The sequence below is a fragment of the Gopherus evgoodei genome, chromosome 16 (assembly GCF_007399415.2).
Source record: "Gopherus evgoodei ecotype Sinaloan lineage chromosome 16, rGopEvg1_v1.p, whole genome shotgun sequence".
NCBI classification, from domain to species: domain Eukaryota; kingdom Metazoa; phylum Chordata; order Testudines; family Testudinidae; genus Gopherus; species Gopherus evgoodei.
The window spans coordinates 1,101,196-1,126,366 of record NC_044337.1 but is presented as its reverse complement, the minus strand read 5'-3'; the positions used below and the strand labels follow the sequence as shown (position 1 = coordinate 1,126,366).

Here is a 25,171-nt window from a genome sequence, read left to right as displayed (position 1 = left end):
AGAAACAGCTAATGGGTCAGAGGGGACATCAGTGTGAAATTTGAAGTCATCAAGTATGATGAGGGAGGACTGTGGGGAGAGGAATAAAGTCAGGTTTCAAAATCAGGGAGGGTAGGGGAGATGTAGATGACAGCTATCTGGAAAGGGACAGCAGAAGAGTATATAATTGAATGTGATTTGAACAAAGAGATATAGTATAAAGAATGGGGGAGAAAATATGATTTCTATTGGAAATCTATTATGTACATTGAGGGTGCCCTATCACTGAGGACATTGTGTTCAGTTCTCGTTACCCTACCTCCAAAAAAAGATACCATAGAAATAGGAGCCTGGAGACAAAATTGATTAGAAGCCTGGAGAAACTAAAGATTGGGAGTGTTTAGAGAGGAGATAAAAAGACACAGCAAAGATATGCAAAATAATGAATGGTCTAGAGAATAAGAGCCAGGAATACTACCACTTACATGCTCATAGTCAAGAACTAGGGGACGTTCCACTAAAAACTGAAAGCTCAGGCTCACCATGACTCAACTGCAAAGTTGAAGTTCAGCTCAAGCTTATCATGGCTAAAACAGCTCTTAGGTCTGGTCTACACTACGCGTTTAAACCGATTTTAGCAGCGTTTAACTGATTTAACGCTGTACCCATCCACACTACGAGGCCCTTTATATCGATATAAAGGGCTCTTTATATCGGTTTCTGTACTCCTCCCCGACGAGAGGAGTAGCGCTAAAATCGGTATTACCATATCGGATTAGGGTTAGTGTGGCCGCAAATCGATGGTATTGGCCTCCGGGCGGTATCCCACAGTGCACCACTGTGACGACTCTGGACAACAATATCAACTCGGATGCAGTGGCCAGGTAAACAGGAAAAGCCCCGCGACATTTTGATTTTAATTTCCTGTTTACCCAGTGTGGAGCTCTGATCAGCACGGGTGGCGATGCAGTCCCAAATCCAAAAAGAGCTCCAGCATGGACCGTACGGGAGATACTGGAACTGATCGCTGTATGGGGAAACAAATCTGTTCTATCAGAGCTCCGTTACAGAAGACGAAATGCTAAAGCGTTTGAAAAAAAAATCTACAGGCTACACAGTGCTGCGTGACAAGCGTGACGGGAAGCCAGAGACTCAAACGGACGCTCATGGAGGTAGGGAGGGGGTACTGAGGACTCCAGCTATCCCACAGTCCCCATCAGTCTCCGAAAAGTATTTGCATTCTTGGCTGAGCTCCCAATGCCTGTAGGGTCAAACACGTTGTCCGGCGTGGTTCAGGGAATAGCTCGTCAATTTACTCCCTCCTCCCCCACACGTGAAAGAAAAGGGAAAGAAATCGTTTCTTGACTTTTTTCAATGTCACCCTCTGTCTACTAAATGCGGCTGGTAGACGCGATGCTGCAGGAGTGAAGAGCAGTATCCGCTCCTCTCCCCTCCCCGGTGGCAGATGGTACAACATGCTTGATAACTGCTGAATACCCCTGGCTGGCCTCAGGGGCGCCTGGGTAAAAACAGGAATGATTCCTGGTCGTTCCCAGTAGATGGGACAGAACGGCTGGTAACCGTCTTCATCATAGCAACGGGGGGCTGAGCTCCATCAGCCCCCTCCCTTTCCTGTGTAAAGAAAAGATTCTGTACTGCCTGGACTATCATAACAGTGAGATGCTGGGCTCCTCTCCCCCGCACTGCTTAATGTCCTGCCTGGACTATCATAGCACCAGGAGGCTGCCTCCCCCTCATTTTATCTCAATAACAAGTCACTGTTTCTTATTCCTGCATTCTTTATAACTTCATGACACAAATGGAGGGGACACTGCCACGGTAGCCCAGGAAGGTTGGGGGAGAAGGGAAACAACGGGTGGGGTTGTTGCAGGGGCACCCCCCATGAATGGCATGTAGCTCATCATTTCTGCGGGATCTGACACGGAGCAGCTGTGCTTTCTGATACACTTCTTCTCTAGTACACTTGCCCCAAATTCTAGGCAGGATTGACTCTATTTTTAGAAACCTTAAAGGAGGGATTGACTCGGGGAGTCATTCCCAGTTTTGCTTTTGCGCCCCCGGCCGATCTCAGCCAGGGGCACCCATGATAGCAGCAGACAGCACAGAAGGACAGATAACCGTCATCTCATTGCCAAATTACACTGGCAGCAGATACTACAGAACGACTGGTAACCGTCTCTGCTATCATGCAAAAGCAAATGAATGCTGCTGTGTAGCGTTGGAGTATCGCCTCTGTCCGCGGCATCCAGTACACATACGGTGACTGTAAAAAAAAAAAAAAAAAAAAAAAAAAAAAAAGCTGAACGGGCTCCGTGGTTACCATGCTATCCAGGGAAAAAGGGCGCGAAATGATTGTCTGCCATTGCTTTCCCGGAGGAAGGAATGACTGACGACATTTACCCAGAATCACCTGCGACAATGATTTTTGCCCCATCAGTCACTGGGCTCTCTACCCAGAATTCTAAGGGGCGGGGGAGACTGCGGGAACTATGGGATAGTACGAAATAGCTACCCACAGTGCAACGCTCTGGAAATCGACGCTAGCCTCGGACCATGGACGCACACCGCCGAATTAATGTGCTTAGTGTGGCCGCGTGCACTCGACTTTATACAATCTGTTTTATAAAACCGGTTTATGTAAAATCGGAATTATCCTGTAGTGTAGACGTACCCTTAATCTCCCCACCACCAAGTCCTCTCCACTAACGCTGTTCTCAATAACTGTGGACAAAACCACCATCCTGTCTGTCACTTAGGCCCATAGCTTGGGCCTGATTCAAACCTTTCTTCAGGTCCTCACATCCAGGCTATATCTAAATTTGCTGATTCTTTATGCAAAAAAATTCTGAGATACAGCCTCTCTGATCCATCCGCATGGCTAAAAATCTCATAGTCTTGCATCTTGATAACTGCAACATCTTTTCCTCTGGCCTTGACAAATGCAATCTTGCCTTGCTCACACCCATTCAGAATGCTGCTGCAAAAATAATATTCCTAGCCCATTGCTTTAACCATGTTAAAGAGAAGACTGAGGGGGGATTTGATAGCTGCTTTCAACTACCTGAAAGGAGGTTCCAAAGAGGACGGATCTAGACTGTTCTCAGTGGTAGCAGATGACAGAACAAGGAGTAATGGTCTCAAGTTGCAGTGGGGGAGGTTTAGGTTGGATATTAAGAAAAACTTTTTCACTAGGAGGGTGGTGAAGCACTGGAACAGGTTACCTAGAAAGGTGGTGGAATCTCCTTCCTTAGATGTTTTTAAGGTCAGGCTTGACAAAGCCCTGGCTGGGATGATTTAGTTGGGAACTGGTCCTGCTTTGAGCAGGGGGTTGGACTAGATGACCTCCCGAGGTTCCTTCCAACCCTGATATTTATGATTCTATGTTACTCTTTTCTTTGCATTCCCTTTTCCTCTATCATAGCAAACATAAGCTATTGGCCTTCACTTCTAAGGCCCTTCCCAGTCTATTCCCACTCTATCTATCAGCTTTCATTCTGTTGGATTCCCACTTCCAGTTAGTTGGCCCCTGATACCAGCCTCCATCACCCACTTGTTAAATTTTCAAATGAGCCCCTTCATATTTTCTCCCACGCTGCCTCTCACTCTCAGGAGAGGCTCCCCATAAACACCAGCAAAACTAATTCATTATCCCCTTCAAAACCCTCCTCAAAACTGTCCTTTACTATGACGCCTACAAAACACTTGACAACGGTTAGGCTGCTGGTGTGCTGAGACAACAGCCTGTCCTGCTGATCAAGTCTCACTGTTTCTTTGTGCTCCCCGCTGGTCTGTCTGTACACATCTGCTGTCTCTTGACTTATACTTAGATTGTAAGTTCTTTGGGGCAGGAGCTATCTATGGGTTTGTGTTTGTACAGCACCTACCACAGTGGAGTCCTGGTCACCACAACAATACAAATAATAATAAAATAAATAAAAGGCAACTACTTTTAAACGAATGAAAGTTTTTTTTAGTATAAACTATGAGTGTGAACTCTGTCACAAAACCTCGACAAGATCATAGCAGGATTGATGTTTATAAGGAATAATGAGAACATTTACAGGATGTTTATACAGGATAAAACACTAAGGTACATTCACCTTCATGCTTCACAGCTCATGACAGCCACCAATTAACAGGGGTCAGGAAGAAACCTGCCCTATGGGCAGGTGTAGCAGGGTTCTTCTTTTGACCTACCCTATTAGTAAATGCTGTAATCCTGCAGGGAGATACTGACTTGTACCCTATGAATCATGTAGCAGGGGAGGCTCACAGGGCTGGCTTTAGGCCATTTCCCCCAAATCGGGCCCCACACCTAAGAGGGCCCCATGCAAGCCCCGCAGCCCCACTCCCCCAGCCGGAGCGCAGCAAGCCCCACGGCCCCGCTCCCCTGACCAGAAAGCTGCAAGCCTCCGGCCCCGCTCCCCTGTCCAGAGCATCGGTTGGAGCGCAGCAAGCCCCCTGGCCTCACTCTCCCAGCTAGAGCCCTGGCTGGAGAGCTGCAAGCCCCACGGCCCCATTCCCCTGGCCGGAGAGCTGCAAGCCCCAGGGCCCCACTCCCCTGGCTGGAGCACCAGGCAGAACGCTGCAAGCCCCAAGGCCCCGCTCCCCCGGCTGGAGCGCTGCAATCAAAATACCACCAAAGACTCGGAGCGCCACCTAGTGAGTACAAGCCCCACAAATCGGGCCCCGCACTTGCTAAAGCCAGCCCTGGAAGCTCATTAACTCCACTCTGGTTAAAAAGAAATGGGAGTGATACTCTGGTGAAAGGTCTAGGACAGAGAGGTCTCTTCAGAGAAACACTACCAGCATGTAAGCATGGGCTGAGGGTGGCATTTTCCTTATTATCTGTGTTATCAATAAAGCCAAATTCCAGGGCTAGGGAATGTTTGCACTAAATACAGGGTGTTAAAAGGCTGTTCAGAGCAAATGGGGAACTTAATTTGCTTACAGTAGATTATTCCACAATTGAACATTACAGAGTTTCTTTCACCTCTCTCTGAAGTAATTGGTACTTACCCTGCTGGAGACAGGAATTTGTAATAGATGTAATAAATTACATCTGGGGTCTAACCCAGTGTGGCACTTCCTAAATTCCTACCCCAGAACATCTGGTTTGCTATACAATGTGCTCTAGCAATACCACATCATACTCACACCGTCACTGAAATGTGTTTAAAATAACTGTGGTTTATAGCGGCAAAGAGTCCTGTGGCACCTTATAGACTAACAGACGTATTGGAGCATCCGCTTTCGTGAGTGAATACTCACTTCGTCAGACACGCGGTTTATAAGTGAATGTAAAAACGGAAAGCAATGCACCACTCAAAGGGGGAACTCACTCATAGAAATGGGATTTGGAAATGGACAGGAACATGCAGTCTCGATTGGCCTTGATGGTGAAAATGAGAGGTTCCCCAGTAAGGACAGCTAGTTGGCCTACTATTTCCCCCGGATGGGTGATGAATAGACAGGTCTCCTCCTCAGAGTCTATCTTCCGCTGGTACACATGAAGCAAACCCGAGATCACAAACCAGATGTTGACATCCTGAAAAGGATGGAGAGAGAGTCCCTCATTATAAACCCTCCTGGATTTTAAACCAACATTAATTGTAACAGTACTGCAACGACTGACGTGTTTGCTATGGGGCTCTATGTAGCATTAAGCACTCAGGGAATATAATATGGCACATTCACAAATAATTAAAAGCATTTATTAATGTTGTAAACTGTTCCAATTACAATATTGAAAATGGAGCACTCTGAATGGGGCCATAATTGGGAGACCTCAAGAGGTGGAGAGGACATAGAATTAATAGCAAAACTCTGAATAATGCTGTACTGTGACAAAACAGAATATATTACTACTGGAAATTAGCAAAACTTTATTCCCTTAATTTGCATTGCACAGTTACATATTTTCAAACAAACAACCTCCTAGTGCTATTACAGAACATTATTATGCGCTGAATTATATGCTTGTTGCAAAATGCACTAGCATACAAAAAAGACCAATTGTGTATTAATCGGAGACGGCATTCTAATAAAACTGAGTGACATACATCATGCATTGAGGGCTGGCTTTTTGTAAGCAGATTATCTGGGCATTTGTAATGCACACAGTTTCATGGGAAAATATGCAATATATATATATATATAAACTTGAAACCTCATGGAGAAGGATGCTAAATTTACATTGCAACTTTAGCTATGCACTCTTCCGTACAAAATAAAACCTATAATCTGCAGCTAGGATTGCTGCTGCTAATAAATGAGCCCCTCTTCTCTTTAATTACAAAGGAAAAACTCAACACGATGCAAGGGAAAAAAAGGGTGGGGGGGTTCCCTGCTGTCTGCGTTTGGATAGTAATTCTGAGCCTCTGCACCCAGATGGATAAGCACCTACCAACTCCTCTCAATCTTGTTCAGCTCCCCATTCAAGAGGCAACAGAATCATAGAAATGCAGGATTGAAAGGGACCTCAACAGGTCATAGTCCAGTCCTCTGCACTGAGGCAGGACTAAGGATTATCTAGACCATCCCCGACAGGTTTTCGTCATTGGAGGTTTTTAAGAAGAGGTTAGACAGACATTCCAGAACCTCTCTAGTAAATTTGTTCCACCCTTAGAGTTAGGAAGATTTTTCTAATGTCTGACTCAAATCTCCCTTCCTGCAATTTAAGTGCATTACATTTTGTCCTCTCCTCAGTGGATACAGAGAACAATTTGTCACCCTCCTCTTTGTAACAACCTTTTATGAACTTAAATCTGTTGTGATGACCCCCCTCAGTCTTCACTTCTACAGACTAAACAAACCCATTTTTTTAATATATCCGTATAGATCATGTTTTCTAGACCACATACTGCCTGATGTGCACTCTCCAACCCGACCTGTTTTTATCCAGATCATTATATGGCCCTCGTCACCACAGTATCTGGGTGCTTCAGAAATGTTTTAATAAATTTACCCTCAGAATACCCGTTATGTTGGTACTGAGCATTCTCATTTTGCAGGGTGGGGGAATGAGGCACAGAGAGGTGAAAGGAACTTGTACAGGAAGCCTGTGGCAGAGGAACTGATCCCAGAACTCCCCAAACCCAGCCCAGGGCCACTCACCTCAACTCTAGTCCATCTTTACTCATACACTAAGATCTTGACAGGACACCCGCTATTTGAATGACTGGAGAATAGTAATATCATCAGTTTTTAAACTACAGGTTCACTTTTCTCTTATTGGAGGGCACTCACCTGGTCTCCCTGTCTTGATACCACAGTCCCAGCCGTAACTTGATGCAATGTTACTTTACCCTTCAGCAACAAGGGATCCTGAGAGAAAAAACAGATAACCAAACACACAATTTAAACATCTGTGGAGATGTAAACAGAGGTGAAAATGTAAGGGAGTAAGCAATCTACTGAACAGGAAGGTTATAAATCCCTTGACCTTGAAGCTATAGTTCATTTAACACTTCCCTGCCAATATACATCTTCATAGGAATAATGTAGCTCTCTGTCTTCAAATGCATAGCTTCAGCCATTTAAGCGCTTTATTTAACTCCATTTTTGCCTCTATTCCTAACAGACTATGAACCTTTCATGTCCTGGTGAAATGAACATGGTCTGGTTGATCTCATCAATGAAAACATGGTTAACATTTCAACCCTCAAGGATTCCTGTATTGTGGGATTTTGTTTTGTAACACATCACTAAGTATATACATTCTAGGCACTATAACTTAAGTATATTTCTCCCACACCACATCCACTTCTACGAATATGCATTTAACACAACATTAATATTAATGGTAGACAGTTTCAGTACTTTTGGCTAGTAAACAGCAAGCAAAAAAATCTGTAGCAAGTTTTATTATGGATTACAGGTACCCTTTAAAATTTCCTCCCATGGGTCTCAAAGCACACAGCACAATACATAGGGTAAGTGCATGATTAAAAAAAAAAATTGGGGAATGCTAGCAAGAGATCTGCACCGATTTCTTTGTTTCTGCTTGTGGTTGTGTACAGAGCACTGAACTGGCACCCAGGAGACCTGCATTCTATTTCCAGTTCTGTCAAAGGCCCATTGAGAAACCCCCAAGTCACTTCCCTGTGCCTTAGTTTTCCAGTGATAAAATTGAGATTAGTGATACTCACCTTCATTGTAAAGCACTGAAATCTGCCATTGAAATACACAATAGAAAAAGCTGATAAACAGAATTACTTACTCAAATGCTCTGGATTCAGGTTAACTTCGCCTTTCTCAATATTTATTCTCTCAACCTATCTTGAAAGGTCATCTACATGTGCTGCTGTAACTGAATTGAAAGGTGGCCTCTCTCCTCCTTTGCTGAGAAGTTTCTCAGTAATCTTACATAAAACATCTTGATGAATCATAAAAAATATTTCTATGCCTCCTTCTGCAACAGCACAGTGGGATGGGAGGGGAGATTTTTCTTCTCTCCCTCTCTCCACTGATGGAACAATCATAGGTGCTGTTCTAAATATCGCTGCACACATAGCAGCAGACTTCGCAGGTTGAGTGCACAGATCAAATGAGGAGAGGGCCTTTCAGATTAGACTGGTTCCCCTCTTCCCTAAAAAGATGTATAAACAGAATCCTCCAATCTCTCTCCTGTGCATTTCCTATCAGACTCGAATCATGAAAAACAGCTGCTCCCATATCATGTTCTTTTCCTTGTAGAAACATGCCAAGCCAGGTGCCATTATTAAAGCACCCAAAAAATACAGAAACTAGCAACAAAGCTGTAGGAGGCACCGACTGAGCCAACTACAGCAGCAGAGGCTCGAAGGGATAGGTGTATGTGCAGTTGTCATGCAGCACTGACAAATGGCTGAGCACACTCTTCTACATTGCAGATTTTGCCACCTTTGTTCAATTGTGGCAACGCCTTACTCTGAATAGTCCCACTAAAATCAATAGGGCTATTTGCAGTATTCAAAGAGTCTTCGTTGTGGGTAAGCATGGCAGAACGTGTCCCTCAATCACAGTCCCCAATGCACTAGGAAAACAAATACAGCAAGGGTGTCAACTCTTTACTGTTACTCTAAGGCCACGTCCAGACTAGGTATTAAAATCGATTTTAGATACGCAACTTCAGCTACGAGAATAACTTAGCTGAAGTCGAATTTCTAAAATCGAGGTACTCACCAGTCTGGACGGCGCTGCATCGATGTCCGCGGCCCTCCGTGTCGATTCCGGAACTCCGTTCGGATTGATGGAGTTCCGGAATCGATGTAAGCGCGCTCGGGGATCGATACACCGCGTCCAGACTAGACGCGATATATCGATCCCCGAGCAATCGATTTTAACCCGCCGATGCCGCGGGTTAGTCTGGACGAGGGCTATGTTGCTTTGCATTTCCATTATCTGAAAAAGGAGGGTGATACATGAAAGTTTGGTTACTTCTATTTTACCGAATTAAAGCAAAGAGAGCTAGGTTGCTCCCTATAACTAGAGCTTGTGAAAAGATTTTCGAGGGGACTAAAATGTTTAAACACTTAATTTCAAGTGTTTCAATTCATTTCGTTTTGACTATTTTATATTTAATATATAAAAGTCAAAATGAAATTAATTAAAACAGCACTATTGAAACTAAACATTTTGATGGTCCAGAATTGAAATTTTTTTGAATTTTCATTTCATGGGAAATTTTGAAATTTTGGCTTTTTGTTCCAAATTTGGAAAAAAAATTTTTTTTGAAATGTCTGAATTTCCCATGAACAGAAATTCCAGTTCCTGACAAACCGTTCTTATAACCCATCTTTATTTGGCTTTTTAATTTTTTATTACGTTAGCACTATTACTACTGCTTTTGGGAACATATTGCCAGATGTTGCCTAATCTTTTTGGAAGGTTAATAATATTTGTATTAATTGCCAATTGGTCAGAAGTTTCTAATCCTAGAATCAGGCTACCAGAACTATAACCAATGAGTTTAATATCTTGCAGTGACCCTCAGGGCATATGGCAAGGACACATACTGATGGCAAAGTAAAGCCTTTGAGATTTTTATTAAAATAAGGAATAAAGCCAGAAAAGCTCCAAGCCCCATAAAAAGATAGGAGTAATACAGTATTGGGGATATTCGTGGTATCATTATTTGCATAGCTCTTAAATTTGCATACTTATACCCTTTCTTGAGGACCTGGTGGTAAGAGATAAAGGACCAGCCCTGTCTCTGGCATGCCAAATGAGTCCAATGGTTCAGGTTCCTTAATCTCAAGATTGATGGTAGATAACGATAGAGCTGAAGGGTCAAATGATGGATAGCTAACAATCATGGAAAAAGCCTAGCCTCTACATGGTGGTTTGTCCTATTATAGGGCCTGAGCACCCTCATGAATATTCATGCTTATGCTCAGCATTCCATGCCCAAATATAGTTTCCTAACCCCACCATATTAGAGTACACTTATTCTATAAGTCAGCATATTAATTAATACATATTAATGCCATTTAACTCATTATCGTATCAGTCACTTCTTGCTCAAGCTACGTTACAGTTATCACTTCCATGTTCCTGTGGTTACCGTTTACCGTTAAGTTTCAACTCCTGCCTTTGGGCAAGCCATTCCTAGTTCCCCAAAACCTAAGGGGTAACAGTTGGACCATTTATCTATGTCAAAGGTCACAGGCCTGCTATATTTGACTATACTTATGTTGACTTGTTTAAGGTAATGTCTTTCAAAATACAGACCTGTAGGTTCCTTGCATTATAGCCGATGCAGTGAAGGCAAGCCACCCCTCTGGGCTACACAGACTGGATCCAATCTGCGGTCCATCTCACGCAGTGTCCTGTCTCTGACAGTGGCTAGACCAGCTGCTCCAGAAGAAGATGCAAGAAACTCAGCAGTAGGCAGATATGGGATCTGTCCTAAATCAAGTTTCTTGCACTAAAAATGGTACTTTAAAAAAAAAAAACACAACCTGTTCTGTGTGTGTACAGTGCCTAGCACAATGGGGCCCTGGTCCATGACTATACCTCCTAAGTGCCACAGTAATATAAACAACAAATAATAATCAATTGAGTGTTAGCGGTTCATGCTGCAGAGGAGAAAGCATGATCTGCTTCTAAATAAGCCAGTGTTGCCTAAACTGGGCCATAGTAGGTCTGTCTAGATAAAAGAAGCCACCAAGAGAGGGGAGAAGCAAACTGACAGTTTGTGTTTCAAGATTTCCACTGATCTCAATATTCTAATCTGCTTGGAGTAAGTGAATAATTTAACTACTGATTTACTGACTGAACCTCAAACCCTGGGTGGGAACAGAGAAAGGCATATTATTTCTCTGTGCCATAATAGGATTTTTTTTTTTATTTTAAATGGTTAGATAATTATTTTATCCCTTAGCTCAGACAAGGGCAATGTTTCCAAAGAGGAGCTCACTCCAATGCAACAACAGAAGGAACAACAAATTCTGGAATGAGTGTGGCCAGTGACTGGCAATATTACTACATACTTTTCTTTGAAAATTCCACAGGATGGATGAGCGAACATCTATTGTCTTGTGAGCTATTGCTGGCAAGGAGGAGGCTGAGTATGAAGGCCTGGGGTTCAGCAAACTATGAGGAGAAAATAGGAAGGGATGGCAACAAAGAAAGGAGTTCCCCAAAAAGCTCTCAGACAAGGTCACTAGGCTAATCTCAACCTTCCTAGAAATAACCCAATTAGGATACAGAATGGATACTGAGAGCGCCAAGAGAAGCAGATGTTGGAATTGTGTGATGAACAAAAAACAAAAAAGGTTACATTTCCATCAATTGCAAACTTCTTTCCTTTCTGGAGGAAGAGGTTTTAGGACTCAAAAAGTGACTGTGAGAAACTTGATGAAGCAGAGAGGCAGGAAACATCAGAAAAAGCAGCTTATGACAACGGCTGAGATAGTTATGGAGGAGCAAAAGAATGTGGCAACTAGCAAGAGGAGCAGAAGAGAAACATGTATCAAACTTTTCAGCCAGCCTGCTGGCCAACAAGGGGTATTTCTGCCTAGAAGGAAATGGCAGTGACTACGAGTAGGCCAGTGGCTTGACCAGAAGCAAGAAGCAACATGAAGTCTCCACAAGAAGAGAAAAAAAAGAAATGTAACACAGGCCCATTGGCATCAACTGGCAAAGGCTTCACTGTTCTTTACAAGCATCTCCTGTTTCAGATCTGACAAATCACTACACCTAATACATCACTTTCATGGTATTTATCCATAAAGGTAGCAACGCGAAGTCTCTACTGGAAGCATGTAACTTAATCAATACTTATTATCACTGAAAGATGTGTTTACAGGTAATATTTAAGGTGACTTTGCTTTATCCAATGAAAACTATGCCTTATGGTCTTGGAATGAAAGTAAGTCATCAAGGACCGATATGCCTCAGTTATGGTACTTTTAAGTGGGAGGGAGTTGTCAACCCTCCCTAGGTAGCCAATAATGTAATGTATTGCTCAATTGTCCATTGTTGCCCCAACACAGAAATGACAATGAAAACCCATCAAAGATAAGCTATAAACATCAAAACCATTTGGAGGTAAAAAGGAATGTTATATTAGACAGGGATCACCCTATCGGTTAAAAAGACAAAAAAAAGAGTATCACAGATTGGAAACAGACATTCTGCATCCATTCACTAAGGAGACATCTTGTTGAGCATAAGTGTTTCATGAAAGAATGGATCCTAGTACCTGGGAAGCCAGCCAGCTCTGAACCGGGGTGAAAAACCTACTTTATTAGATAGAAAAAGCAATTATTAATAAGTGAAGGCCCTAGTTTGCCTTTTATGGTTTTATTTTGTACTGTAACCATCTGTTTCCATCACTCTCTTCTTTCTAATGGAACCTTTATTTTTTCTTAAATAAACTCTCATTTTATTATAAGTGCTCCAAAGTGCTGAGCACAATACAGGAGGAGTGATTTAAGATAACACAAGTAACTGTTCCTTTGGGAGCAGAGGATCCAGGATTTCCGTGACTAGCCAGCGTCAGGGGTTGTATATCACAGGGGAATACTTCAAGCAGATTTGGTTGCACTTATTGTTAACTTGCAAAATAAAGACAAGGCTGGCATAGCCCCAGGGAGACTGCTTCAGTGACTAAAAGGCTGGTGGTGTTAGGGAGCTAACACCCAGCTATCAGAGAGGCAAGACTCTCAAGTTAGAGACGGGGGGGGGGAGGTAACAAGGTAACAGTCCTGGGTACCCCAAGAACCATCACAGTAAGCAACCCTGATCATTGACTCCACAGTGAGGAACATGGGTAAATACCTCTGTGGCCCAAATAAAGAGAACAGAAGTATGCCATCCAGGGCTAGCCATATCACAGCAAGGGTGAGATGTCCCAAAGAACGCTGAGAATGTCCCACCATTTGGGAAGAAATACTACCAAGTAAAGGAAAACTGGCTCAAGTCACATCACTACAAGGACCTAGGAAAAGAATGGTCAATGAGGCCCATGCATGTAATTTACTCAGCCTCCTAGTGTTAAGCAAGAAAGAAGACCAATACCATGGATGCATCAATAATACTGATGACTCATTTGCAAATCCTGGTGGGGTGGAAGGAACCTCACTGGAAAAGGAGCTGATCATTTTCCCTAAGGTCTTGTGCAAAGCTCTGTTTAGTCACTGTTCCTACTAGAACGTTCTACAGGATGTTAGACAGGAAATAACTTTTTAATGATAACTATGTTAGCTGGAGTGTGTTTGCACATGCCAAGTTTTTTTCAGAATTAATTTTAAAGCTTTTCACTTCATTTTTAAAAGACCTCAATTCACTACCTGTACATGTAGACTTAACATTTACTGATATCTGGAAGACAGAATTATCCGAAAAAGAATCAAGCTAGGTGTTTCTAAGATGCATTATTGTATCCAGGAGTCACCCATCTGCCTAAACCCCAGGTCAGGTTTCTGAGTTCCCCACTCCTCTACCAAGAGCTGACACCAATCTCCAAAAGCGGAGTAGTTTCTTGAACATCCAGTTCGGATTCACCAAGAGCATCCATACAAAGCACCACATAAATCCCATATAAGCCCTAATGTAAGGTTCTCAAGTTGTCCTCTGCACTGGGGTGCATTTCTCCCCAGAGGTCAAATACCTACTGCACTCAGAGGAGGGGAACACAGAAAAGCATATGCAGCTCTTGGCAGGCAGATGGAAAAGAAATTCTTCCTTCAAACTGTTTACAGATTTGGTTGTGTGTCATATTTAAGCCTGTACATATCCCAATATCCAACTGAGAGCTTAAAAATCTTCCTAAATTTAATTTTCAAAAGCTTTTCAGTTGCCCTTCAATAGACTATACAAACCGACGTGTTCCTGAGTCAAAGAGAAAAAATCATCCAAATCCCTCACAGCTCTGGTTGCAAGCCCACACCTTGCTCTTGGATTGAAGGCTCCATGCGTTTGGCTGGCTTCCTTCCGACACCATTCATTTGATGGTTTTCTGAATCACAGCTGGGCATCGAAACACACTGTGCCAATTATTCTTGGACATGTATAAAAGGTCATATTTAGATGTCACAACTTCAGTTCATGGAAAAAGTGAATTATACACAGATCTACACGAAATGAGATCTGAGCAACAGATAACTTGTGCCATATCTCTCATGTTATGTACATTTTTGTTTCATCTCACTCCACCTGCCCCCAGGAAGAAACAAAACACATTAATATCTTATCGTAATAGTTATATGTATCCTGCTCAAACCCGGTCTCCAGTGATTACAGCCTGCCTACCTCAGTTCCCCCTGCAGTTTCAACAGCATACCACATACGAGAGGCATAGCCACAAGTGGGCCTGGGTGAGCCACAGACCACTCAATTAGCACCCAAGCCCACCCAAATTTGAGCCTGAGGGAACGTCAAAGTGTACTTCAGCTTACTCAATGAGAGCTAGCACACAAAACCAGAATGCAGCGGTGGGAGTGGGAGCCTCGCCACCAAGTACATCCCATCAGAGATGCCAGGTACATATTCAAGGCGGATCCCCCCCTGCTGCGCATGCTGCCACAGCTATGGGTTCATTTTAGGTATCAGATACACACAGCTAGCATGGGTACATCTGCACAAGCTGGGAATCATATCCTCAGTTCAAATGTAAATGTATGCTACACTGCAGCTAGAAGCGGGGTACTCAGGCAGCAAGCCCAAGCTGCTGTCAGTGCTACTCCTAGCTACCCTGTTATTTTCAGCCTGCAGAATTAGTGTGTGTGTCTATTCCAGCTGGAAAACCGAAGCATGCTCCCAACTGCAGTGTAGACATGCCCCAGGGCTCCCATCCCAACAACTTAAGGATAAAACTCAATATAGGGATATTGTAATTACCTCAAAACAAGCAGAGTCAAGGTTAATTTAAAAGAAATCCAAACATGTTAAGATCTGGAAATGCACAGTTAAGGTACTCAAGCAACCTCAACTCTGCCCCACAGTGATTCTTCTTTTTTCCTCATGAGGTCATAAACCATAAGCTGATCTCAGGGCAGCTTGGCTTACTCCCATTGGGTGCCTATTTTGAAAGAGGGTATCTTAAAATGAGGCCACATGTAACCTCAGTCCCATTTGAGACTATAGGAGATGGTAACCATTTTCAGAAAAGGCAGGTCTTCATGGAACTCTTTTTAGAGGACATTTTTCTTCAAACCATGTTGAAACAAACAAACTTTCAGTTATGAAGAACAATGGCAAAAAATTACCATTAATCCTTAAAAAATAAGTCTTAAATATAGCCAATAGACAAGATTCCAGCACGTTTCTGCTACATAGGAGTTTGAAGTGCCTGCATTATTCCATTATTAAGATAATTCAGGACCAAAAAAAATCTTGAAACCGAGTGCTACATTTTTAAAGGACCCATTTTTTACTTCATTGTAATTGAAACTAATTTAATTGCAAAGCTCTGCTCATCCTATGCAACCATGATTAGCTCTTCTATTACATGCGTAAGAGTCGCATCTCCTATCAGTATAAAGTTTGGGACATTTCTTCATGTAACTACTATTTCAGCTATGTAACTTCTTCAATAAGAAGAGTTGTTTTGGTCACCCTGTAATTTCCAAATTCTACTTGTCTTAGGGTTGTCAACAGTGGTTATTCCCATAGTAGGAGAGCGCTGCATGGGTTGATATCATAGAATATCATAGTATCATAGATTATCAGGATTGGAAGGGACCTCAGGAGGTCATCTAGTCCAACCCCCTGCTCAAGGCAGGACCAATCCCCAGATAGATTTTTGCCCCAAATCCCTAAATGGCCCCCTCAAGGATTGAACTCACAGCCCTGGGTTTAGCAGGCCAATGCTCAAACCACTGAGCTATCCCTCCCCACTCCAGATTACATCTGGAACACAAGGGTCAACACAGTGGGCTTAGTGAAGTCTTCTGCTCATCTCTCACTGCATTCTAAATTCTTATTGGGAGATTTTTTCCTTCCTTCTCTTCCCTATTCTAGTCCTGGTGCATTCAGCAGCACACTCTAACGGCAGTTGCCAGACTTCAGATCAGCCTACGTTTTATAGTAGCTCATTCTTACAAGTGAATCTCCTCATCAAGAGCATCAACTCCAGCTCTCACACGTTTTGTCCCGAGTTTTGCAACTGCAATGTCCCAGAGGAAAGCAGTTATCTAGGAGATATGGTCACTAATGTACCTGGGCCCTGACCTACTGATGGCTTGAAGTCGACGACCAGAGACTTGAACCGGTAATGGAAGTGAACTGGATGCCAGTGGAGGATGCAGGGGTAATAAATTACTTTTCAAAAAATGATTTTTCATGCTGGAGACTGATGTCAGACTGACAGCCTTGAATGTTCACTGTCTCTATCTAATCACAGAACATGTACAGCAGGATTTCACTCACACACTGTCCCACCAGCACGCTTGTGGAGTCTGTAGGGTAGCCACAAAGGGAGAGAACAAACAGTTTGTTGTTCATAGCCCAATCTGCCTTTGCCTCTCTATTAAGTGTACTAGCAAGTACCAATTACTACGAACTGTGAAATGCTTCTGTGACATCCACAACAAGCTGGGCTGATACCACGAACCTATTTCCCAGAGGCCAGATAGTCTCCAAGACAAATGAAGTACTAAATATTCTATAGCAAGCTCTACAGCAAAAATTAGAAGATACTAACTTGAGACAATTAATCTGGCCAGGTATATGGTCTTACCAGACACTACACATGTAACCCACAGCTGCTGTCATAATAACAGTGTCACAAATTCCATTCTTTATAAGTCACTCTCCACTCTGATTTAAGAGGTGGAAGTATCAGTTCTTTCAAAGTCCTCAGCTAAGAGCAATATTCAGTTGAAAGGGAAATAAAGTCGCCTGGCATTTGCTTCACTAAGCCCATGTGGGCAGCCCGGAAACAAGCCATTTTCTCTGCTATGAGTCAGGCCCTATGTTTTGCGCACAGCTGAAGTCACCTGACAGGTTCACTCTTTAAATTACAGATTAGGAGAGAGGCTATTGTTTTAAACACACTAATTAACGGGTATAATTAGACCAGATCGCCTCTATCAGACATCATGAGAACAATGGGAAGATTCATCTTCCAGGCTATAATAACTATTTGAAACATTGAAACCGACTTCTGTTTTGCCTTGAAAGCAAAATGATAGGGCACATTACGAGTCCCAAAAGAGAAGTCAATGCCGTCTGCAGAGCTAAATTAAGCCCTCCATAAATAATAGTGCACAAGGCTACAAGGCCTGAACTATTCAAATTAGCTCTCTCTCTCCTTCTTTCAGGTACTGAGGTGTTACAATGTGCATTCATTTTAGAGCCCACAATGTCTAAGGCCCCGCTACAGTTTGCAATATGCTGTGCTAGACTGCAAGAGTTCACTTGGTGATTAGCTGCTCAGCTATATTATTTCCTGCATTGGAGCTATGCCATTTGCACCCCAAGTTTGACCCCCAGTTATGGTGGAAAGAAAGGTAACCCAGAGCTCTTGGTTTAAAAATCAACTGCAACAGCCATTTATTTGTGTGCTGGTAAGATAATTACTTTCAAAGCACCTTCCTTCAGAAAATTTCAAAGTGCTTCACATACGCTAAATGATTACGCTTCACAGCATCCCGGTGAAGTGGGGAAGTATTAATTCCATTCGGAACAAGGGGAAACCAAAGCACAGAAAGGCAAAGTGACTTCTCCAATGCCAAATCTTGAGACAGGATCAGCTCTAGGGCTAGGAGTTCGCTTTTCCAATTCCTATTCCCTGCTCTAGCCAGAGGATCCTGCTGCCTCTCTCTCTAAGACATATGTAGAGGGCAAGAATTTTTTCCTTTTCTTTTAGAAATCAAAATCGCTCCTTAGCTTAAACTATTTTTGGTAGCTACCAAGCCCTTATGGTGAACCTCTGAATAATTTAGGGTGGCAGAAGAATATAACTCAGAACTCTAATGTCAATATACTACATGACTTTGTCAACACACAAAAATTTCATTGATTTAACTACATCAATTTAGAAACAGAGTTATCTGAATTAGTGCAACTCCTATATGTGGAAATTCATAAACAGATTTAAGAGTACGTCATATCAAGCTAACATTTTAGTGTAGACCTGGCCTGAATTAAGGTAAGGCAACCCAGCTACCTCCTTGAGGGACATGAAAAATCCACATCCCTAAGTGACACAGGTAAACTAACCTAAACCCTGGTGTGCAAAGTGCTAGGTCAACAGAAGAATTCTAGCTACTGCCTCTTGGGGAGGAGGATTAACCCTCCCAACACTGTAGTGGGGTGGGCAAACTTTTTGGTCCAAGGGCCACATCTGGGTGGGGAAATTGCATGCAGGGCCAAGAATGTAGGGCTGGGGCAGAGTGTGGGAGGGAGTACAGTGTAGACATGGGGGAGGGGGCTCAAGGCATGGGGTTGGGGTGCAGGACATCTTTGTTTCATCTGGACTGTCACATACACAGAGAGAGAGAGAGAGAGAGAGAGAGAGAGAGAATGAATGAATGAATGAGAATGAATTTAGGCCCTCTTTTGGAACTCATTTGATCTAACAGAAAATAGATTTTTAAACAAATGGCACAGATAACTGGGTTGCTCTTGCTATTAGTTCTTGGAATTCAAGTATCCAGGACAGTGCCAGTCCTCCTCAGTTGAGGGCTTTTGCAGTTTCTGTCAATCTGCCAGAGCTTGGCACCTTCATGGCACCACTCACCTATTCATTCAGGCTTTTAGCTAGCCAACTGCCACTACAGCAAGGGGACTCTACTGCTTTTATAAAGCTACACAAGCAGGTGACTCATTTATTTGAATGGATTCATTTGTAAATCAAGTGGGAGATGTTCAGGCACCACAGCAGCAGGGCTATAAACTCAGCAAGCCCTGACAACTCTGACTCAAGTAGGGACTTTGTATGCTGAGCAAAATAGCAACTCTGGAGGTTCTCTTTTGCTTTTGGAGACAAAGAAGCAGAACACAAAAGCTTATGTAATGCTGTTCCGCACCGAGCACAACGGGGGCCCCATAAATTGTTACACGAATACAGTATTTAGATTTTCAGCCACAAATATAAACCTTCGAACATCAAGATATTAAAATATTAAGACTCAGAACAAAGTTAGCTCAGGTATGTTGGACACAGCTTGTATTAGTCCTTTTTTTTTTTTAAAAATGTGCATCTTAAATGTATGCAGGGTTCAACACATATCACTAAAAAGAAAGGCTCTGCAGTGTGCTCGTTACTAGCATTCCAAGAATCTCAGTTTCCAATCTTATACCATGATCAGTTTTTACATATTAATATCCATATATAAGGTATCCTTTCAAGAAGTCTATACACTCTCAAAAGCCATCTGCTCCACTGGCAGCCTCCTTTCTTTATATGAGCACAAAAGCTGCACGCACACACTTTCCAAAGGTACTGATATTTGCACTTGTTGCAACTGAGTATCACACTGCCACCTACAGGCAGTCTGAGGAGGACTGTCAACATGGGTTGTTGACAACAAAAAGTGTAAGATTAGAAAAAAATGAGAAGTTGTTTCTCACTTACCTGCAGTAAAAACCTTTGTGATTCCTACCAGTAAGGAACACAACTGCAACTTCAAAGGCAAAAATAAACTCAAATGGCCGACAGTCATGCATTAAGCATTACAGATGTAAAGTTACATCTATTTCAATCCTGCTTTCAACTTTAACAGGCTGAGGAATAGAAGAACTCCTGCTCAACCAGTCCATTTCCCTTCCCAAGAGTTTGCAGTACATCAGGGAGGTGATTTACTTTTTACTGATTGTGCGGAATGGGACAAAAGGCACAGCAAGATCATTTCTCCTTTAATAACTTACATTGAGTTTCATCAATGTTAAAAGGTCTTTCTTAGCAGCTTCGAAGATGGCGTCAATTTGTTTGCCAGCACAGGAGTCTGGCGCAGCTAGTTCACCCTCTATGTAATGGAAAACCGCAGAGGGAGTGTGTGTCACGGTCACAGTCTTCTTCAATATAGACTTTAAAAAAAGCAGAGATGCCAAATGTTATTTTTCATGCTACAATTAGCATCTACCTAGGAAAAAGAAATCGTGGTATCATCTATGCTCTTCAACCTACCACAACTGGTGACCTAGAAACACGTAGGAGTTTTTAAAACAAGAACAAAAAGCTCACAACGGCTCACTAAATTAATCACCCTTGTGTTTCCCTAGACAGTCCGTTGTTCTAATGCAATAATAGGTTTATTCATCTGGCGTCCCAGAAGCCTGGAAAAGACAGAAATAAGATTTCTATCTTTTAAATCCCCCTCCCCACAAGTATCTCACAAATAAGGCAGCTGCTGCTATGATGGAATTAAGATTTAACTAAAACAGTGAGACAGGCAATTACACATAACAGGAGTAACAAATCCAGAGAGATAAATGTCTGTGAAGTCTGGAGAAATATCTCTGAGAAAATTCCAAACCTCACCAAGGACATGAGGGTAAAACTGTTTCTTCATCACAGTTCTCAGAAAGCAGGATCCTGTATAAATTGAGTCTCAGAGGACCTAGCATATACCAGTCAAATACAGGAGCATTTACACAAAAATCCCAGAGGTTTCTGGCACAAACACACTCCACTCTGATCAGAGACCAGCCTGCTAAGTCACCTGTATTATGTGAAACTCAGGCCTTCCCCTTTTCAGTCTCCAAAACACCACCATCACCTGCACTGCAAAGTGTTTTTGAGATTGAGAAAGTTTCTTTGTTTAATCTGGCCTGAAACCCAAATGCAGAAGGAGGTGGCGATGGCCATAGCCAGATGCGGAACCTAGATTCTAGTGGTTCTTGACCTGGGGTGCACGCACCCCCTGGGGGCGCAAGAGCCCTTTCTGGGGGTGCGAGACATGCCAGATTTTTTTAGAAGGTAAATCATCTGTGGCAAATTGCCGGTACTGTTATGCTGGGTCTCGTGCTTTCTCTTCTTTGGGGAAGGTTCAGGGTGCCATTGCTGCCTCTGAACCGGTATTTTAATTACCCCCCTAGTGTTCTTGAGGAGGGGAGTGGAGAGGGAGGGACCTGGGCCCACCCTCTTCTCCAGGTCCCAATCCAGGGCTCTGAGGTTAGTGGTGAACCACTTGAACTAGCGGTTCCTTCCCCTGGGCTACTTCCCTCTCCTGCCTTTCAGATTTGGAAGGGACTTCTTGCCCTCCTTCTACACAAGCCAGGTGCCCCTTACCTAGGGTTTCTTTTGGATTTCTCAGCCCACCGCAGCACTCCTCCAAACTTTCCTTTTGTCTCTCTTCAAAACTGTTCTCTGCTCCAACTCCTTCAAACTGCTCTCTGCTCCAACTCCCACCTTGTCTGACTAAAGCAGGGGGGTTTTATCACATGACTGACTGCTGGTGCTCTAATTGGCTTCAGGTGCTCTAATTGGCTTCAGGTGCTCTAGTTAATCTATAGCAAACCTTCCTCCCCTTGCAGGGAATAAGGCTCCCTGCTAATACTCTCCTGCTGCCCTCTGGCCATGCTGTATCACACATCGAACACACAAATTAAGCACAGGCACGTAAGTGCAACTACTTTGTGTCATCAAATCTATGTATTTATTAATATTATACATTTTTAATGATTACTGTAATATACAAACAAAAAATATATCTAGGTTTAAAGAACTGACCTACTTCAACGATTTTTGATAAGGGGCGTGAGAACATATTTTGAGAACCAAAGGGGTCCAGGCTGCAGTAAAGGTTAAAACCACCTCTAGGTCCTAGAAGACACCTGACTACCTGCTTCTTCTGTGAAGAGTGCCTCCTCTCCCAGTTCTGCTCACCTCTCTTACCTAGAACCACCACTGCAGCCTCCAGGGTAGCAGGAACCTTTACCAAATAGCAATAGTTTCTCCAATATCTTTACCAAAATTTCAGTTCAAACCTTAATTTGCAAAGATGTATAATTAGTCAGCTGTATACTTTTGCTCTGAACTGAAACCTGCAGCTCATGCTCTCACCTGGGCTTTTTAAAAAGTTAAAAACAGACAATCTTGGAAACAGAAAAGCAGATGAGTAGATTTTATGAGTCACAGGACGGAAAACCCAGTCAAAATCTCAAGCTGGATGTGGCTTTTGAACTGCTGTTGCTGTGAACCAGTTCTGACAGGTAAAACATGATCTGGTAGAACATTCATCCATTAAGAGCAGTCCCTTTTGATATGAGGGTAACATCCAAGCTAAAATAGCTACAGCATATGCACTATTATTTGTCAAAGCAGTCTCATAAGGACTTTCATCCCATGCCTCAGTACCAGAGTCCTTGCTGAGACTAATGAGCCAAAAGAGCCATTAAACTCTATTGAGTAATTAGAAGTTTGAAATACACTTACACAAGACAATTGATCTGCTTCTGCAAACATTTGGCTTTACATGAAGACTGGATGCTGACACAACCCTCATGGAGAGGGCCAGAGCTCCATCTGCCTATGTATAAGTGCATAGTTGCAGAATATTTTGTGTGACCATGCAATCCGTAAGCACAATCGAATTCCTTATTCAGGTGCATGAGGAGGAACCACATTAAAAGGGAAGGAGGGAAGAGTATCTCTGACCTCATGCAGAGAATGTCTACCTTGCTCACAACAGGACTGGTCGGAGTTTCATCTGGTGTGAAATGCACCCTGGCTCTCTCGTACGCCATATCCAAGTCTGATTTAGTGCCACTGGAGCTACCTGCAAACAGAACGAAAGAGGTTTTTTCAAAGCACTCCCACCACCATGGCTCGGTTAGCCTTCCCTATAGCACCTCTTGGTCAGTCTTCTCAAGGACAGCAGACACCATATACATCCATAGGCCACTTTTCTTTTTTTATTCCTAAAGTTAAGAATTGCACAAACAAAGAAAATGCAGCCTGATGTTGCAATGTAGCTGAATCATCTTGCAGCTTCTAGAAATTAATACACCTCTACCCTGATATAATGTGACCCGATATAACATGAGTTCAGATATAATGCGGTAAAGCAGAGCCGGGGGGCAGGGCTGCGCACTCCGGTGGATCAAAGCAAGTTCAATATAACACGGTTTTACCTATAACGCGGTAAGATTTTCTGGCTCCCGGGGACTGCGTTATATCAAGGTAGAGGTGTATATCCACAAGGGTTGCTATGGAAAGGTTTCACAAACAGCATGACAAGGAAAACGGCATTAACTTTCTACTCTCTCTGTCAATATGGCCTTTATTAGAGCAGCCTTTTCTCACCAGACTATCTGGTTCTAGCCCCTCTGCACAGACTGTGTGGTTCCACAACTGAGCAGTTAAAGTGACCGGAAAACAACTGCCAGAAATTGACATGTGAAGTAAAATCCATTTAATTTTCTATCATTCTTAGCAATTGAACATGACATTTAAAAATATATATATATATTTTATTATTATTTCTAAAGGTGAGGAGCTATGTGAAAGCTTGGACTGCCTCCAAGTCCATAATGGTCTCCCATCATGCTGAGAAACCCCAGCTCGTCCAAGGCAGGGGGCATGGGTTATCTCCCCTTTCTCTCTGGCACATCTTTTCCATCTCTTTCATTCTGCCTCTAACAATGAAGCAAACTTGGCAGTTCTGGAAGCCACTAAGCTCCAGTGAGGCCATACAGTATTCAGTTATTAACCTCCATGAAAGACTATTATTAGCTACCCCAAAAACAGTCACTCCAACAAAACTTCCATAAGAGCATTAGAAGAGCACCTCAAAGAGAACACGGTCACCTACATGCTTGTGTTATGCCATCAGCTGAACTGCATACATTAAGGCTCTGATCCAGCAAAGCATTTAAACTCATGCATAAAGCTAAGCACATATTAGGTGCTTTGCCAGACGAGGCCTAAAAAAGGGAATCCAGCAATGTGGCACATCTTATCACACAGCCACGAGAAGCATCTTACACTTGGCTCTTTCTATTAACTGAGTGGTGCAAATGAGTGGAGCTTCATCTTTATTGGTCAATACTTGCTCACTCTGACCCACAGTTCTGGTATGAAAGTCACTGGGCAAGTGCCAGGATATGGGCACACTTCTGACAATATCTCACTGCTTCTCCCTTCCTGAACACTTATTCACAAGAGCAAAGCCATCACTTACAACAACGGTCTCAAACTCAAATGACCACGAGGGCCACATGAGGACTAGCACACTGGCCCGAGGGCCACACCACTGACACACACCTCCACTGCCTCTGGCCTCTCCCCCACTCCACCCCTTTCATGAGGCCCCGCTCTTGCCCCGCCTCTTCTCCACCTCCTCCCTGAGCGTGTGGCTCCCCACTCCTCCCCCTCCCTCTTGGAAAGTGTTAAGCGCCACCAACAGCTGTTTGGCAGTGGGAAGCGCCTGGAGGTAGGCAGAAAAAAGAGTAATATAGTAGTATAGTATTAAAATATAGTATGCTATTAAAAGTCAATTTATTAACTTTTTTATTAACTTCTTTAACTGTAATGCAAAAAGTCAGTGCTAATTTTGACAGTCATTTCATTTTTGGCCACTTAGCTGGCAGCGTTTTGCATCAACCAGAGCATCAGTATTAGGCTTGATATCCTGAGACGAAACCAATCTCAGTGTTGCTTTCAAATGTTCATCAGTGACCTTAACAGATTTGTTAATCTTCATGAATGAGAAAGCTGTTCGTGTATATATATATATATATATGCTTCCAAACATTGCCATTATCCTTGCGGAAGCAGAGAATGAATAACATGGGA

The 25,171-nt window shown here is 43.0% G+C and overlaps 1 protein-coding gene across 11 annotated transcripts in view; it reads right to left on the bottom strand.

The window, feature by feature from the left end:
• The window catches only part of PNPLA7 (patatin like phospholipase domain containing 7), a 387,559-nt gene that overhangs the window by 259,707 nt on the left and 102,681 nt on the right, over positions 1-25,171 (bottom strand). For all 11 annotated transcript variants that reach the window (XM_030535369.1, XM_030535370.1, XM_030535368.1 and 8 more), the window contains 4 exons: positions 23,053-23,153; positions 20,302-20,460; positions 7,249-7,326; positions 5,343-5,548 (listed from right to left, as the gene is read on the bottom strand). In XM_030535369.1, coding sequence (XP_030391229.1) covers positions 5,343-5,548; positions 7,249-7,326; positions 20,302-20,460; positions 23,053-23,153 — 544 coding nt within the window. The remainder of the gene's footprint in view (positions 1-5,342; positions 5,549-7,248; positions 7,327-20,301; positions 20,461-23,052; positions 23,154-25,171) is intronic.